Source organism: Pholis gunnellus (assembly GCF_910591455.1).
Source record: "Pholis gunnellus genome assembly, chromosome: 4".
Lineage (NCBI taxonomy): Eukaryota > Metazoa > Chordata > Actinopteri > Perciformes > Pholidae > Pholis > Pholis gunnellus.
In genome coordinates, this window is record NC_136530.1 from 14964321 (window position 1) to 14978375 (window position 14055).

The 14055-nt window shown below is 40.8% G+C and overlaps 1 protein-coding gene across 1 annotated transcript; it reads right to left on the reverse strand.

Moving 5' to 3' along the window:
* Positions 1-5370: 5370 nt before the first annotated feature.
* Positions 5371-10904, reverse strand: mob3a (MOB kinase activator 3A). Its single transcript, XM_079157243.1, has 4 exons — positions 10719-10904; positions 8508-9079; positions 7034-7236; positions 5371-6002 (listed from the first exon to the last, which is right to left on the reverse strand). Exons 2-4 carry the CDS (start codon positions 8923-8925, stop codon positions 5973-5975), a joined length of 651 nt encoding a protein of 216 aa, XP_079013369.1. The 5' UTR covers positions 8926-9079; positions 10719-10904; the 3' UTR covers positions 5371-5972.
* Positions 10905-14055: the final 3151 nt, after the last annotated feature.

A 14055-nucleotide genomic window follows, 5' to 3' on the forward strand; every position in this document is an offset into this window, starting at 1 on the left:
TAAACACGATCAGCACCCACGGCTGTACCGACTACAGAGGTCTCAATAAAGGTGGAGAGAGACAGACCAGTTCCACCAGTTTAAATTGAGTCATAATAACTTTGTGCTGCTGTCACTGGACGTCAAGGCCACGTTAAATAGGAGCTAAAGTTAACGTTAACTAGTATGATGAAAGAACAGCTTTTTGTTGCGTTAAATATATAAACAATGAAAAATACGTCTCTACAAGTAAAAGTCTTGCACTATACATTTTTATGAGGTAGCATGAACCAGTAGCATGAACCAGTATCAAAAGTTCTCACAATGCAGGGAGAATGAATCCTGTCAATTATATTATAATACTGGATTGTACTGATCACTGTGAATGCAGCATTTTTCTTTGGGCTGCTTGAAGTGAAGTTACATTTATAGGGTTACATATTGTGGGGTAGTTTGATGACCATCAGATTTGGTAGGATCATCATCTGTTTTCTATGTTATACCTACAAATATATACAAAATAATCAGTAACTACAGCTGTCAAATAAATGTAGTGGAGTAAAAAGAACAATATTTCCCTCTGAAATGTAGTGAAACAATGAAGTACCTAAAAACTGTTCTCAAGTGCATTAATTACTTTCCACCATTGGATGCAACTGGAAATTAATCTCCAATATTTGGATATTTATATATGTCAGACTAACTTTGATAGATTTTAAATCTATTTGCGCAATAAACACACCTTTTGTGAAGAGTTACAAGGCAGACAAAGCACGTTTTGGAGCCACGGGGAGGCTGTTCAGACGAGGGTGAAGACGTTGTCACATGGTTATGATAATGAAAGAAATCCAAGAACTCTGATGATGGAGAAACGTGTGCTCTCTTCACCCATCGGCTAATTGTGAGATGCCAATGCAATATTGCCACAGACATGACAAATCCATACAGTATTTTCAGAGATTAAAAGGCAATGGTAACTTGACAGAAGCACTGTAGTAAGATGGCAAAACCCTTTGTTATCTCTTATTAATTAGATAATTATTTTCCAAGAATCCCCTCAATTAAGTCCAGATACATATATCAGAAAATGACTACATGTTGCACACCAAGAAGTGTAAATGCTTTATTGTACCACGTGATTTGTTGTCAAACTGTACAGCATGTTCTCTCTGATTTGATTGTTAACTATTTATCACTGCACATAATCCCTTGTCCTGTTATACCTGCTCTGTATAGCGGTGATGTTTTGTTTATCAAAGGTGTTCCAAGTTAAAACCATGTACGGGTTGTTTTCAGGACTCAACTGTCTTGTGACCGGAGGCTTTCTGCCTCTCCTCCTCCTTTCACCTTCTACCCCTAAAACATATAAGCCCAGTGGTAGCAAACATTACGCAAGTTGTTGGCTGACTATCCCCAGCTAGGAGCACATGGTGTAGTCGCTTTGGTAGGAAAACAAGATCCCACATCGAAGTGCAAGGGGCGGGCCTGTGTCATTATCGGTCAAAAGGAAGAGGGAAAGGCCATCATAAACAACTTCAGGTGGCAACAACCTCAGATACATTTGTTCAACCAATTTATTGTGTTGTTGTTATCTGTCTCAGTGAATGTGTGCATCTGAGTCATTTCCACTGTGTTTTATGAATAGCATTCTCATACAGTTAGTGTTTCACATTCCAGTACAGTACTGCAACTGAATGCAACACATTTCAAAATTGCTCTGCAAATGTTTCACCATGCAATCCTCTTTGGGCCAGTCAGCATAAGTTCATGCGGTGCATACAAACATTGTTCAAATAATTTAAAACTCTACAGCTGAGGTCCCAAATGTTCCTCAGATACTAAATCATGAATGAAAAAAGTACTGTACAATATTCACATTTGAATACAATGGTGCAGCCATAACAAATAAAGAGTCTTGCGTTTGAATACTTCTCTCAGCGTAATCGTCATGTAGCTTTAGCTAGAGAATATATGTGATACTGTCAGAAACCTTGAAGCTACTTATTAAGTAGTAGAACACTATAAGTTTAAGGTGATAGTCGACACCTACAGCTATATGACCATGTCATAAAAAGCTACACCAAACATGCTTTAATGGCTGGAAATCATTTTTGCTTGATGTGTTGATGAAATGGACTTCAGCCTGAACCAGCAGGATTTGTTGCAAAAAACATTCCTGTATATCTATTGTAAACAGTACAGTGCTATACACGCGACATGCATCTGTGCATGTGAAGAAGAATGTTGTCTTAACTGCGAATGTATTCATGAAAGGCACATGTCTGCCCCGTCCAAATTAAACTGTCCCAAAGACCGAAAAGGTAAGTGTGCTACAAGCAGCCAACCGTCTTATACGCGTACAATAAGGTGCATCGTTGTCTGCAGTAAGCTGCAGCACCGCAAGGCGCTGAGGCGAACCTGTTCTAGGAACCATTCCTAGGACAAAATTCTTAGAAACAAGTAGCCTCCAGTCTGGAAAACACTTAAACTTAACCCCTAGTGAAAATGTATTTGCTTTAAGTATTACAGTAGAAAGACAACGAGCACTGACATGAACCCGTTATTCAGCATAACTTCTTTAACACAGAAGGAGTGACCAAGGATTTTACAACAGCCTTTGTTTTATTCCGACTTTGTTCCAGTGGTGCTCTGGAGAACCTTTTGTCCTTTTTTTTTAACTGCGCTCTTGTTGCGTAACCATACAAAACACAGCATTTTGAAATGAATAATGTTTTTAACTGAAATCTGTTTCTAGTCCGCACACAGCTGAGATGTTTGGTCATTCCTATGAACCTCTCAGGCTGGGCTGTAGCGTTCTGAATAACTAACACAACGTTTTAGTGTTTATGTAATATGTAATAAATCATCACTGGTGCACTCTGTTTTAGAAACTAAAGTTACACATAAGGGATGGAAATGTTATGGTCATGTAAAAATATCTCTACAGAGGGAGAGAGGGGGCTTTCATCATGTTACACGTTGATGTTATTGCCCTATAGCCTAATGGAGGACTGTGACACTCAGAGCTGCAGCTAAACAGTTATTTTTCAGTGTTTGTTAATCTGCTAATTATTTCTACTCAATAAAGTCATTTGGCCTGTAAGACATCAGACAGTAGCTGACACCTTTAATTAGTTTGTTTTGTGCATGACAGATTTTGAATTTAGCTTAAGACAAAGAAAATCAGCAGATTCATGGAGCGCTGGAATAAGCAAATGTTTGGCATTTCTGCATGAGAAAACTATATTAATGATGAATTATTTAAAGAGGGCACGGGCTTAGGTTGGACCAATACTTTCCACTGGTCCCCCACTTGAATAAGTCCTCATCTTAATGTGACTTTTGAGCGTCCTCTTCAGCAGTGGGCCCCTAGAATCACGATGACTCTTCCTCCTCATACTAGCTGCACCTCTACACGAGGCAACGGACTCACAAGCCACGAAACCGTTAAGGGTGTGTTGCCCATTCCAACGTCTGCTGACTCACATTATCTCCCAAACCCTTTTCTCTACGTGTAAATGATCACACTGCACCATCAAAACAACAGGCAGACATTACTGTGTGAACCCTGACAGAGTTGGAGAAGCTCCCGTCCGATTGGCTGCAGCCTGGAACCCCTCCCCTTTGTACTTGGCCTCTTTTCATTACTTTCCTTCTTGTCTTGCAGCCCCTTCTGGAACAGTCTGGTACATTCCAGAAGAGGAAAAACACAGCAGAGGGAGCGGGGAGGGAGGGGGGAGTTTCGGAGGAAGTGACTCCTCTGAGAGGATGTAGAGAGGAGGGACAATCCTGTAAGAGGATCAGGTTTCAGCGGGCAATGAGGTCATTTCAGCGGTTGATGTTATTGGGGCAGATAGTCACATCATGTTGGTTCATAGAGATTTGTATTAACGTGTCAAATATCATTGTGAATTTACTGACAGTGATGGGATATAACTAAATACATTTATATGTTCTTATGTACAATTGTGAGGTTCTTGTAATTCCCTTGACTAGTTCCATTTTTATACTAATTTATACTTCTACCCCAATACATCTCATTTGTATTTGACAAGCTTAAGTACTAGTTAATTTGCAGATTCAGATTATAAATACAAAGTATTATCAATATATAATTTCTGGTGTATTATCATAGATTAAACAGCATACAAAGTAAACGTATTTAAAAGGAGCTCCACCTTCTGCAACACTGAAGTGATGAATACATCAAAGCACTAATGATAATAATTCAATAATGATGTAAATTATTCTGCAACATGAGTACTTCTTTTGGTATTTCAAGTACATTTTGCTGCGACGACTTATCTGCTCAAATAAATATTTGAATGCAGGACTTCTACTTAGTATTTTTACACTGTTGTACATTTACTGAAGTAAAAAAGTTGCGTAGTTCTTCTTCTATTGTTATGCGTCAGTTAGGCTGGGTCACATCAGAAATCCAGTTTCCACTTTATAACAAATATAAATAATCAAATGTGTCTTCCAAATGTAAATCAAAAAACTTAAGTAACTAAAATTTGCTCCAAATCATGAAGTCAACTCAGTGATAAAGTAAGTATTGTCACTGAAAGCTGTTGGAATAAAGAAATATAGCACTCTGAAAGAGACCATGAGTACTTTTAATACTTTAAGTACATTTTGTTGATCATACTTCTGTACCTTTTACTCAAGTATTTTGAATGCAGGACTTTTACTTGTAATGGACTATTATTATTATTTTGGTCAGAATACTTTTTACACATGTGTTTCTTGCTGAACCTTATTTACATAATCCAAACCATTATGACCGATAACTGCTTATAACAACAATGTTGTTCTCGAGCATATTCATGACTGTTGACGTAACCATGCAGAGCCAGGCTCATTCAAAACAAAAGGTCTCTGTGTATTCACCACAGTACAGTCTGGCCTGTTTCTTGCACAACCAGTTTAATCGAATGATTAACTCGAATCACTTGTCCTGTTCATGACAATAACTGGGGCATTGGGCAGATTGCATAAAGCTTACGACATTAAACTGTAGGACTAGTCATTGCCTCAGCACAAATGGGTTTTGGTGTCTGACGCCACCCAGTGGACAGTTTAACATTTAGTCTTCTAAACATGTGCTGCCACCAGAGCTTTGGCGTGTGAGGTTTGAGTCTCGTGTGACCTTCAGCTGCAGAGAGTATCTGCAGCAAACACCTGCAGGTTTGTCATCCGAGACCCGTCCTGGTGGCCAGAGGCCCAACATGTGCAATGATTCAGACTTGATAATGTCTTGAGTCACCAGAAGGCCATCACTCTACTCTGAGTTCATTTATAAACGTGTGTATAACTTTTATATGAATGGTGCCAAGCCCCACATTTATTTAAATTTATGAAATAGTCTCCAAAAGAAATACTCACAGAAACAGAAAAAAAATGTATTTTTCTTACTGTAACATTTGTACATAATACTTTCTCTGCCTGATACAAATACAAAAAGACTGCATTGATTGTTCAGATGTTTGTCAGTAAAACCTGGGACAAAGAATCAAGAGATTAGGTGGGCAGTAGCCCCGTACTGTTAGCTTCAGAAAGGAAAACCATTCAGAGTTCATTTAAATACTGATTGTCAAATTCAATTTATAACAGAGTGGAGGATCATTTTGAAATAACAACATAGTGATTTTTTTTTTAGAAGGACAGTAAGAAAGAATCATACTAATTTCAGATAATTTCAGACAAAAGCATCCTGGAATGATTGAGATTCAAATAAAATAGAAAAACATCAACACAAACATACACGTCTTAATACTGTGATACAATGTTTGAAAACTTTTCTTAAAAGGAACAGAATGCCTCATCTGATGAGGTTAAAACCTACAGTATGTGGCTAAAATAGATTACAGTACTTAAATATAAAAATAGACTCTTTTTTTTTTTGAATTTGTTTGTTCTCTTAGTTCTGCAGTCTTCTAGGTGGACGGATGCGTTCGTCTGGCGCGTGTCGACCGGCCAGTTGTGTTCCCTCAGTGACACATTCGAGAGGTCATCTCTTTCTGCAGACACAATGAGCACACAACGAGGAGTTAGAGCTCCTCCAAATGTCAACACACAGTGAGCAGGGTAATTAAGCATTCGTAAGCTCATTTAAAGCTTATTGTAAAAATAACGATTTCTAGAGATCCTGAAAACAATTGGGGTTGTTTAAATAGGTAACATTTGGTAAACAAACATAACTGTATCTCTGAACCAAAAGGTCCTCAGTCAGGGTCCCGTTACAGAGCTCCTGCATGGTTCACAAGTCCAGTGTTGGTTTGGATCAGAGATAAAAGTCTTAAAATGAATGCGAGAGGAAATTATTAAATGTAAACTTAAACGTAAGACAGAGCTTTACCCAGTATTACTACTTTACTGTCTGTATAAACTTAAGACTGCCTCACCGGCTGTAAGTATAAGTCTGCCGTTGGTCATCTATCTCATGCTGCTTAGCGCCACACAAGATGATTGTGATTGGTTTAAAGAAAAACAAAACAAGCCAGGGTGTGTTGTTTTTTCCTCCTATAGCAGAACGATCATGTGTGGAGCTAGACCTTTCTTTAGCGCTGAGGAGATGAAGCTATGTGAGACTAATATTAGCTCATCAGGAGTGTGTCAGTATTGGCATATATGTTGGTCGGTGACTCATTTTGAAACGGTGTCTCAATCACATTGTTTGTCCATCAGAAGATACTGACAAGTTTATTTATCAACTGTTAGATGTACCGCTAAGTTTTGTGTTGTGTGTAAAAAACAACAACATAACAAATGGGTTCAATTGAGATTTTTAAACACTCACATTTCAATAGTCCCATTAAGAATCTATTTTTTTGTATTCAGCACTTTAATGCATGTCTGACACTTATTTCTTCATAAAAAAAGATCCAACACCTTGTATTGCTTTGAGAAAACGACTCGTCCACATAGTTTAACTAGTTTTTGGTCGAGCATTTCAAATTCCATTATTTCAAAACATATCAAAGCTTTTAAAAAACTTTTTTTTTTCTGCATTCAGCTCCATGTTAGATCCCCCTCCCCTCTTTTGACTCACCAGAGGCTCCAGCTCTTTGTGGTCCGTGAGGTTGAACTCAGTGACAAAGTAATAGAAATGCTTGTAGCAGGTATTGACATGAGCCTCGGCCCCCATCTGGCTCACGCGGTCAAAATGGTGGATGTAGACGTGGACGAACACCCGGAACAGACGAGACAAAATCTTCTTAGCCACCTGCATGAAGGTCTTAGGGAAGGGAGTACCTGCGAGTCAAACAGATGGAGACGGGAGTACACCGCGGTCAATCCAGGAAGACCCGATGACAATTGCTTCACAGAAAGGAACACATTTGAAATAATGATACATTTCATGCAACGGCTACAGAACATTTGAACAGAGATTAACTTTGTGTGTTTCTTTGTCCTCTGATGCCAGCACGCTAAGAAGGACCCAGCCAGTGTTACTTCATACATGAATGGAAAACCAACACAACTTGGTCTGGGGGATAAGCCTCTGGTCTCACCAAGTGATTCATTAAGTCGTTTTGCTTTGACTAATTCAATAACATTTCAGGAATCTGTTCCGGAGGACACACGCAGCAGAGGTCGTTTCTATTCATAGCCTCCTGTACGTCGTGTGACCCGTTTCTAAACCCATTGCTTGGATGTTTCTGCAGTTAGTCGGATGCCGAGGCCACATGCACAGAGCTCCCGACTAAGATAATGAGACGGAGAGAATGCCACGGCATCGGAAGATTAACTGGTAGCGTTTGTAATGTGCAACAATGTCGGTAATCTCATGAATGTGGCCTCGCAGATTAAATCTAAAACGTTTTTTCTGTTTTCTCTCTTCAGATTTGAAATGCCGTCACTCATTTTCCTTTGTTTTACGTACACGTTATTCATTTAAGTGGCTTTTGTTTTTGTGTGACTGACATGATTCGTCCATTGAAGGAAATCTAAATAATTCAGTATTTTGCATGACAAAAAGCAAGCATTAAAAGGACATCTAAAACAAATAGGCATAACTGTGTGGCATAAATATGTTCTTTCCAGCTTTCCTATTTTGTTTAATCACCTTGTAACCCAGGTTGGGAACCACTGGATTACAGAATCTCAACAGTCTCAATCTGAATCATTAGTAATTGAACACCGCTGTGGGGTTCGACTCAGGTTAATCAGCAACATTGTGTTGCATGTTATAATGTATGAAATGTGCTACATAAAAAAAGTGGACTCGACATTGAGCTTTTGTGATGGACGGCGATTATATGGTGACATTTTATGGAGCAGATAATGAACTGAAATAGCTTAATTGAACAATGACGGTAATGGCCGCTCCACTGCTGTGTTTGTGACGTTTGTGTGGACATTATAAATGCAGAGTTCACCACCTGATTTGAACCAACCCCTCCTTCACAGTAGGATTTTTTGGAAGTTGACAACTAAGATACAGCTTCTCTTTTAGAAGACCCACAAAACCTAGAAAATTCCGGATTCTTAACGCACCATCCGAAGCTAATCTCGACACTTACCTACGTTGGTGGGGAAGATGTTCTCATTGTTGATTTGTACCTCAATCCAATCCATGAGCAGGCTCATGTACTTGGGGGCCGGCAGTGCCGTCGGCCTCTTGTACTTGTACTCGTCCTGCCAGCGGTATTCGTACTTGGGCCCACCGGACATGACGGGGCAGGTTTGGTCGGTGCAGGAGTCGCTGATGGTGCCGTAGATGAGGTTGATGCGGTTGAAGAAGTCGACGACGTGGACGGCCACCCAGTCGTTGAGGTCCTCGCCGTGGGGCAGCGACACGGCCTGCTTCAGGTCCAGCCCCGCGTTCAGAGACGCCTGTGCCTTCTTGTGGAGGTCGAAGCGCTGCGTCCCCGGCTCAAACTTGCGCTTGGGCCGGAATGTCCTGTCTTTGTTGAAGACTTGTTTCAGGGCCATGGACATGGTTGCACGTGGTGGCGCCCGGCAATTTGTTTGAATGCTTTTGGTGAATTATTTACAGTTGGAATAGAAGCAGTCAAGAGGTTGTGTAAACAACCAGTGCAGAAATTGTGTTATGGACACTCTTTTGGTCTTTGCTTCGACTCAGTCTGTGATGCTGCATATGATGAAAGGAGGGGAGAGAAAGAAAGGGACAGTTTGATTAATAAAAAAATGTTTTCTCTTAAGTGTATACTTTCTGTCAAGCCTGATTTTAGGGTACCAACTTATTCTTTATGTTTTACCAAACAATCTACGGCTTCTAGGAATGCACCCATCCAACTCTTTCAGTACTGATACAACACCTGGGTTTTGGGTTTTTCGGGTATCGGCCCACACCGACACCAGTGTTACATTGATAAGCTGTATGCCTCACTATATGGACGAGACTGTGGTCATTATTTTACGTGTAAAGCAACATCAGGCCTAACTTAAACAGTGCTTTCCTGACTTTATAAAACAAAATGTAACAAATGAATACATAAATATTGTTATCGATTATCAAAATAATCAATGGTGCTCAGCAACTTGAACAAGAATTACAATTCAAGTGTAATCTTTTTAATGCAGCGACCAATCGGTCAAAACTTAAACGGGAATATAAATCCCCGTATATGATTAATGTCTATAGCACAGAAACATAAATTGATCTAAATAGATTATCAGTGTTGTCAATGATATCGGATCCAATTAGCTGATATTGGTATCGGTGCATCCCTACTATTCTCATCATTTATTAGTCTTCTGATTATCTTATCAAGTAATCATTTGTTCTATCAGATGACAGTAAATAGAGATAACTAGTCCAACACCTAAACAAAAGCAGTGAATCTGTCTCAACTAGGTAATATTTGGCATTTAAACTTTAAAAATGACTTAACTGATTAATTGATGATAAAAAAAAAAGTTGAGATGAACTAATAATAAATGTATCAAGTCATCCTTTCAGCTCTGTTACGATCTAATTAAACATGTAATACATCAGAGCTGGATGGGAAATTACACAACAATAGCATCTGTGTCCCAGTTTTTTTCATCAGCTTAAATTGCTTGTAGAGATGTATAAACCCCTCACCTAACTTCTGTTAAAATATAAACCATTACAATCCTAAGAGATGAAGCCATACATGTATGGTACAAGAACATAAATAAAAAGGTGATTATCACTAAATGCAGCACATGTTACTATCTCATTATCTACATGGTGAGAAAAGGCCAAATTCATTAATGGCAACGTGAACTGAGCTTTTGCTTGAGCATCACGAAGAACAAGTCTGAACAGTGACAGCGGCATCACAGATGAAACATCAACTCAAAGTGAACATGAGTCATTTCCTATTTCACCTTCTAACTCCGCCGTGAAACCAAGAATCTGCGGAATGACAATAAAAACCAAGTCAACCCGTCTGCCGCCAATGCAACAGGGCATCGGTGGGTTTGTTTGTACCTTTATCTAAATATCGGCGCTCTTATCGTCCCAACATTGCGGACTTTACGTCGTGTTTAGCACACTTTAAGGGACGTAAAAGCCGAGAGATTAAACAGCAGGGCACATGACGACTGTACTAAGTTTATTTGTTACGTGACAAGCTAGCTCCGTCGGACTTGTTGCTTTGCAAAGAAGCTAACAACACAAACCAGACGGGAGCAACCCGCGTTATTTATACGTAATTCCCATCGTACATAAAAACCGTGTAAAATCATTCACTATCTCAGACGGACGATGAAACGGTTGAAAGACACTTTCACGAACTTACTTGTTCCGCCTTCCTGTTCCGTCAGTTTCTCTTTTTTAGGCAAAAATGATCTGATTACCAAACAATAGCTTTACGTCAACAACATGCATAGACTACATTATGGACACGTGGAGCGATACATGTTGTATAATTACTGGCAATTTAATAAACATGTCACTTTAATAAAGAAACTATCGTCTGACTCCTCCCTACCAAACGAAAAGTACACCAGTGTCGAGTTAGAGATGCTTGTGTCAACTTCCGGTCGGAACCTTCAAAATAAGGTACCCCTTTGACCAGCGTAATGTAATGCAACATGTATTCAGTTATAATTAGTACGCACCAAACTGAAATTATATGATCAAGCAAAATGTGTTCAAAGCAACGAATTCACTGCTTTTCTTTCCCCAAAATTATTTCACATCATATATCTATATCCATTAAATGAGATGAAAGGTTGGTTAAACAATGGTGCTACTGTGCAACACAGCTTAAACAAAATAAAAAATGTAAAAAAGAAAGACTTAAATACATCTGACATTTATTCTTTGTTTCTCTTAAGAAGTACCTCAAAATGAAAGTAGAAAAATATCCACTTAAAAAAGTGCAATAATCCAAACAAATATGCATATGTGATATCCGTCCTACATTACCCATAATGCAGCTCAGTTCATTGTTGCCAAGGCAACGGACGACTTGTTTACACACAACACAGAGATTGTGTTTTATAACAGGAAGTGATGTCACTGGCTTTGATCAGTATCTTATAACCTCTATAGACACACACTCATCACACACTCTGGTGCCTATTGGTTCTACATATCTTGGTTTCTGACGATACAACTCGATTTTGTATTTCTGTCGTAAAACACATAAGTATTTGAATCGACGCGCTTCAACAGAAATAATTCCCAAGCAAGCAGACAACATTCCTTTTATCAAGTCCTCTGAAAACGACCCCATGGCTCAAATAAATTGCAACCAGGCACAAAGTGCAACACCTTCAAGTTCCTCTTCACTTGAAAACTATGAAGAGGTAAATATGAACCTAAAGGAAATCTCTGAAGTGCTTGGCATCATGCGGCTGAAAATTCACCGCAGCCAGGTAGAGATTGCAGACTGGGAATCTTTGCAGACTAAACATCAGAAATGTCAGCAATTCAATTTAGAAAGAAGTGCTGCAAGGAAAAATATCGATAATCTACAAGGAAAGGTGAAGGTGCTTATCGACAAGGTCCAAAATCACAGCACTATTGATGCAATGTATGAAGAGGCAAAAGCATCAAACACAACACTGGCCCTCCAACAGGAAAGTCTGCGACGAAAACTGAAGAACCAGAAGCAAAAGCTGAAGGGAGTGGATGATGTGAAGGCAGCCTATGAAGTCGTAAGACAAGAGAACCTGAATTTCAAGAAAGAAATTATGGATATGGAGAAAGAACTGCAAGATGCGACCACTTCGGAGGAAGCGTGCACCGCACTGAAAGAGAAGACTGATGCATTGAACCTGGAAAACAAGGCCATGAGACAAGAACTCCAGCTGCTCAAAGATAGGAACCAGCATGTCAGAGCTTTGGAGAAATCCTTCAACGACACAGAAGCTCAGAAAGAGGCGATCAGCCAGGAGAACGACACTCTGCAGTCTGAAATTCAGGAGTTGCACATGAAGCTACAGGACGAGGCAGCTTTGCACAAAGTTGTCAGCGATCAAAACGACGTGCTGCAAAAGGAACTCCTGAAGATCAAGGACACACAGCAGCATGTCGAAGCCTTGGTTGAATCATGCAAAGTCGTAAAAGCTCAGAAAGAGGTGATCAGCCAGAACAACGACGCTCTGCAACATGAGATCAAAGAGTTATACAAACAGGTCGAGTTTGGAAAAGCTTTACAGGTAACAAACGAGGCAATGCAACCCTCAATTGAAGACCTCAGCTGTCAAAATGAGGCCCTGCAGCAGGAACTCCAGCACCTTAACCAAGAACATGACGTGGTGATGGTCTGGAGTGACAGGTGCAACGAAACACAGGGCCGCATGGACGCTGTGGAGAAAGAAAACCACGGTTTGAAGCAGCAAATCCAGGTCGTCAATGAGGAGCTCACGGTCTTAAAAACTTTCAAGGCCAATCTCGTTGAACTGGAAGCTGAGGAGAAAGTCCTGGTTGCACAAAACAAAGACCTGATCAAATCCCACTTTGAGGTCTTCAACACGCTTCTGAAAGAAGAAAACTGGAAGACAAAGTATGACGTGCTGAAGGAACAGACTGACGCCTTGAAGAGTCAGAACAATGAATGGACAGAAACAATCTGCGGTTTAATCAACAACCTCGTCGTTATGGATGCCATTAAGGCAGATTATATTGAAAGGAAGGCAGAGAAAAAGTATCTAACCCGACAGAATGTCTCTCTGAAAAAAGAACTTGCGCAGCTGGAGAAAAAATTCACACAACAACAAATCTACAAGGACAAAAACGCTGCGATAATGTCAGAGAATGAAGCCCTGAGCCAAGAAAACAGCACTCTTCAGCTTAAGGCCGAGGAGCTCAGCAACACACTCCAGGGTGAGAAAGTGTTGACCGACATCTGCGACTCCCTGAGAACGGAGAAAAACACTTTCAAACGTCAGAAAAACGCCCTTCGTAAAGAACTCCAGAAGCTGAATAAAAAAGTGGACAAAGAAAAGGCTCTGAAGGAAGAATGTCAGGCGATGACGGTGAAGAGGGATGACAACCGCAGACAACAAGACGTCCTCCAAGAACAAGTCCTCTCCCTAAATTCCTAAAAGAAACTTCAACAGGTTTTAGTCCTCCGGGTACTCCGGGGACAAAGATAACATGTTATTGGTGATGCCCACCAATGTGTTGTCACATGTGTGTTATGTATTTTTGTCTGTCTCCCCCTTCTCCTTCCCTCCCTCTCCCCCTCTCCCCCTCTCCCCCTCTCTCTCTCTCTCCCCCTCTCTCTCTCTCTCTCTCCCCTCTCTCTCTCTCTCTCCCCCTCTCTCACCCCCTCTCTCTCCCCCTCTCTCCCCCTCTCTCCCCCCTCTCTCTCTCTCTCCCCCTCTCTCACCCCCTCTCTCTCCCCCTCTCTCTCTCTCTCTCCCCCCCTCTCTCTCTCTCTCTCTCCCCCCCCTCTCTCTCTCTCTCCCCCCTCTCTCCCCCCCTCTCTCTCTCTCCCCCCTCTCTCACCCCCTCTCTCTCCCCCTCTCTCTCTCTCTCTCTCTCTGTCTCTCTGTCTCTCCCCCCCTCTCTCTCTCTCTCCCCCCCTCTCTCCCCCCCTCCCTCCCTCTCCCCTTCCCTCCCTCCCTCCCTCCCCCCCTCTCTCTCTCTCTCCCCCTCTCTCACCCCCTCTCTCTCCCCCT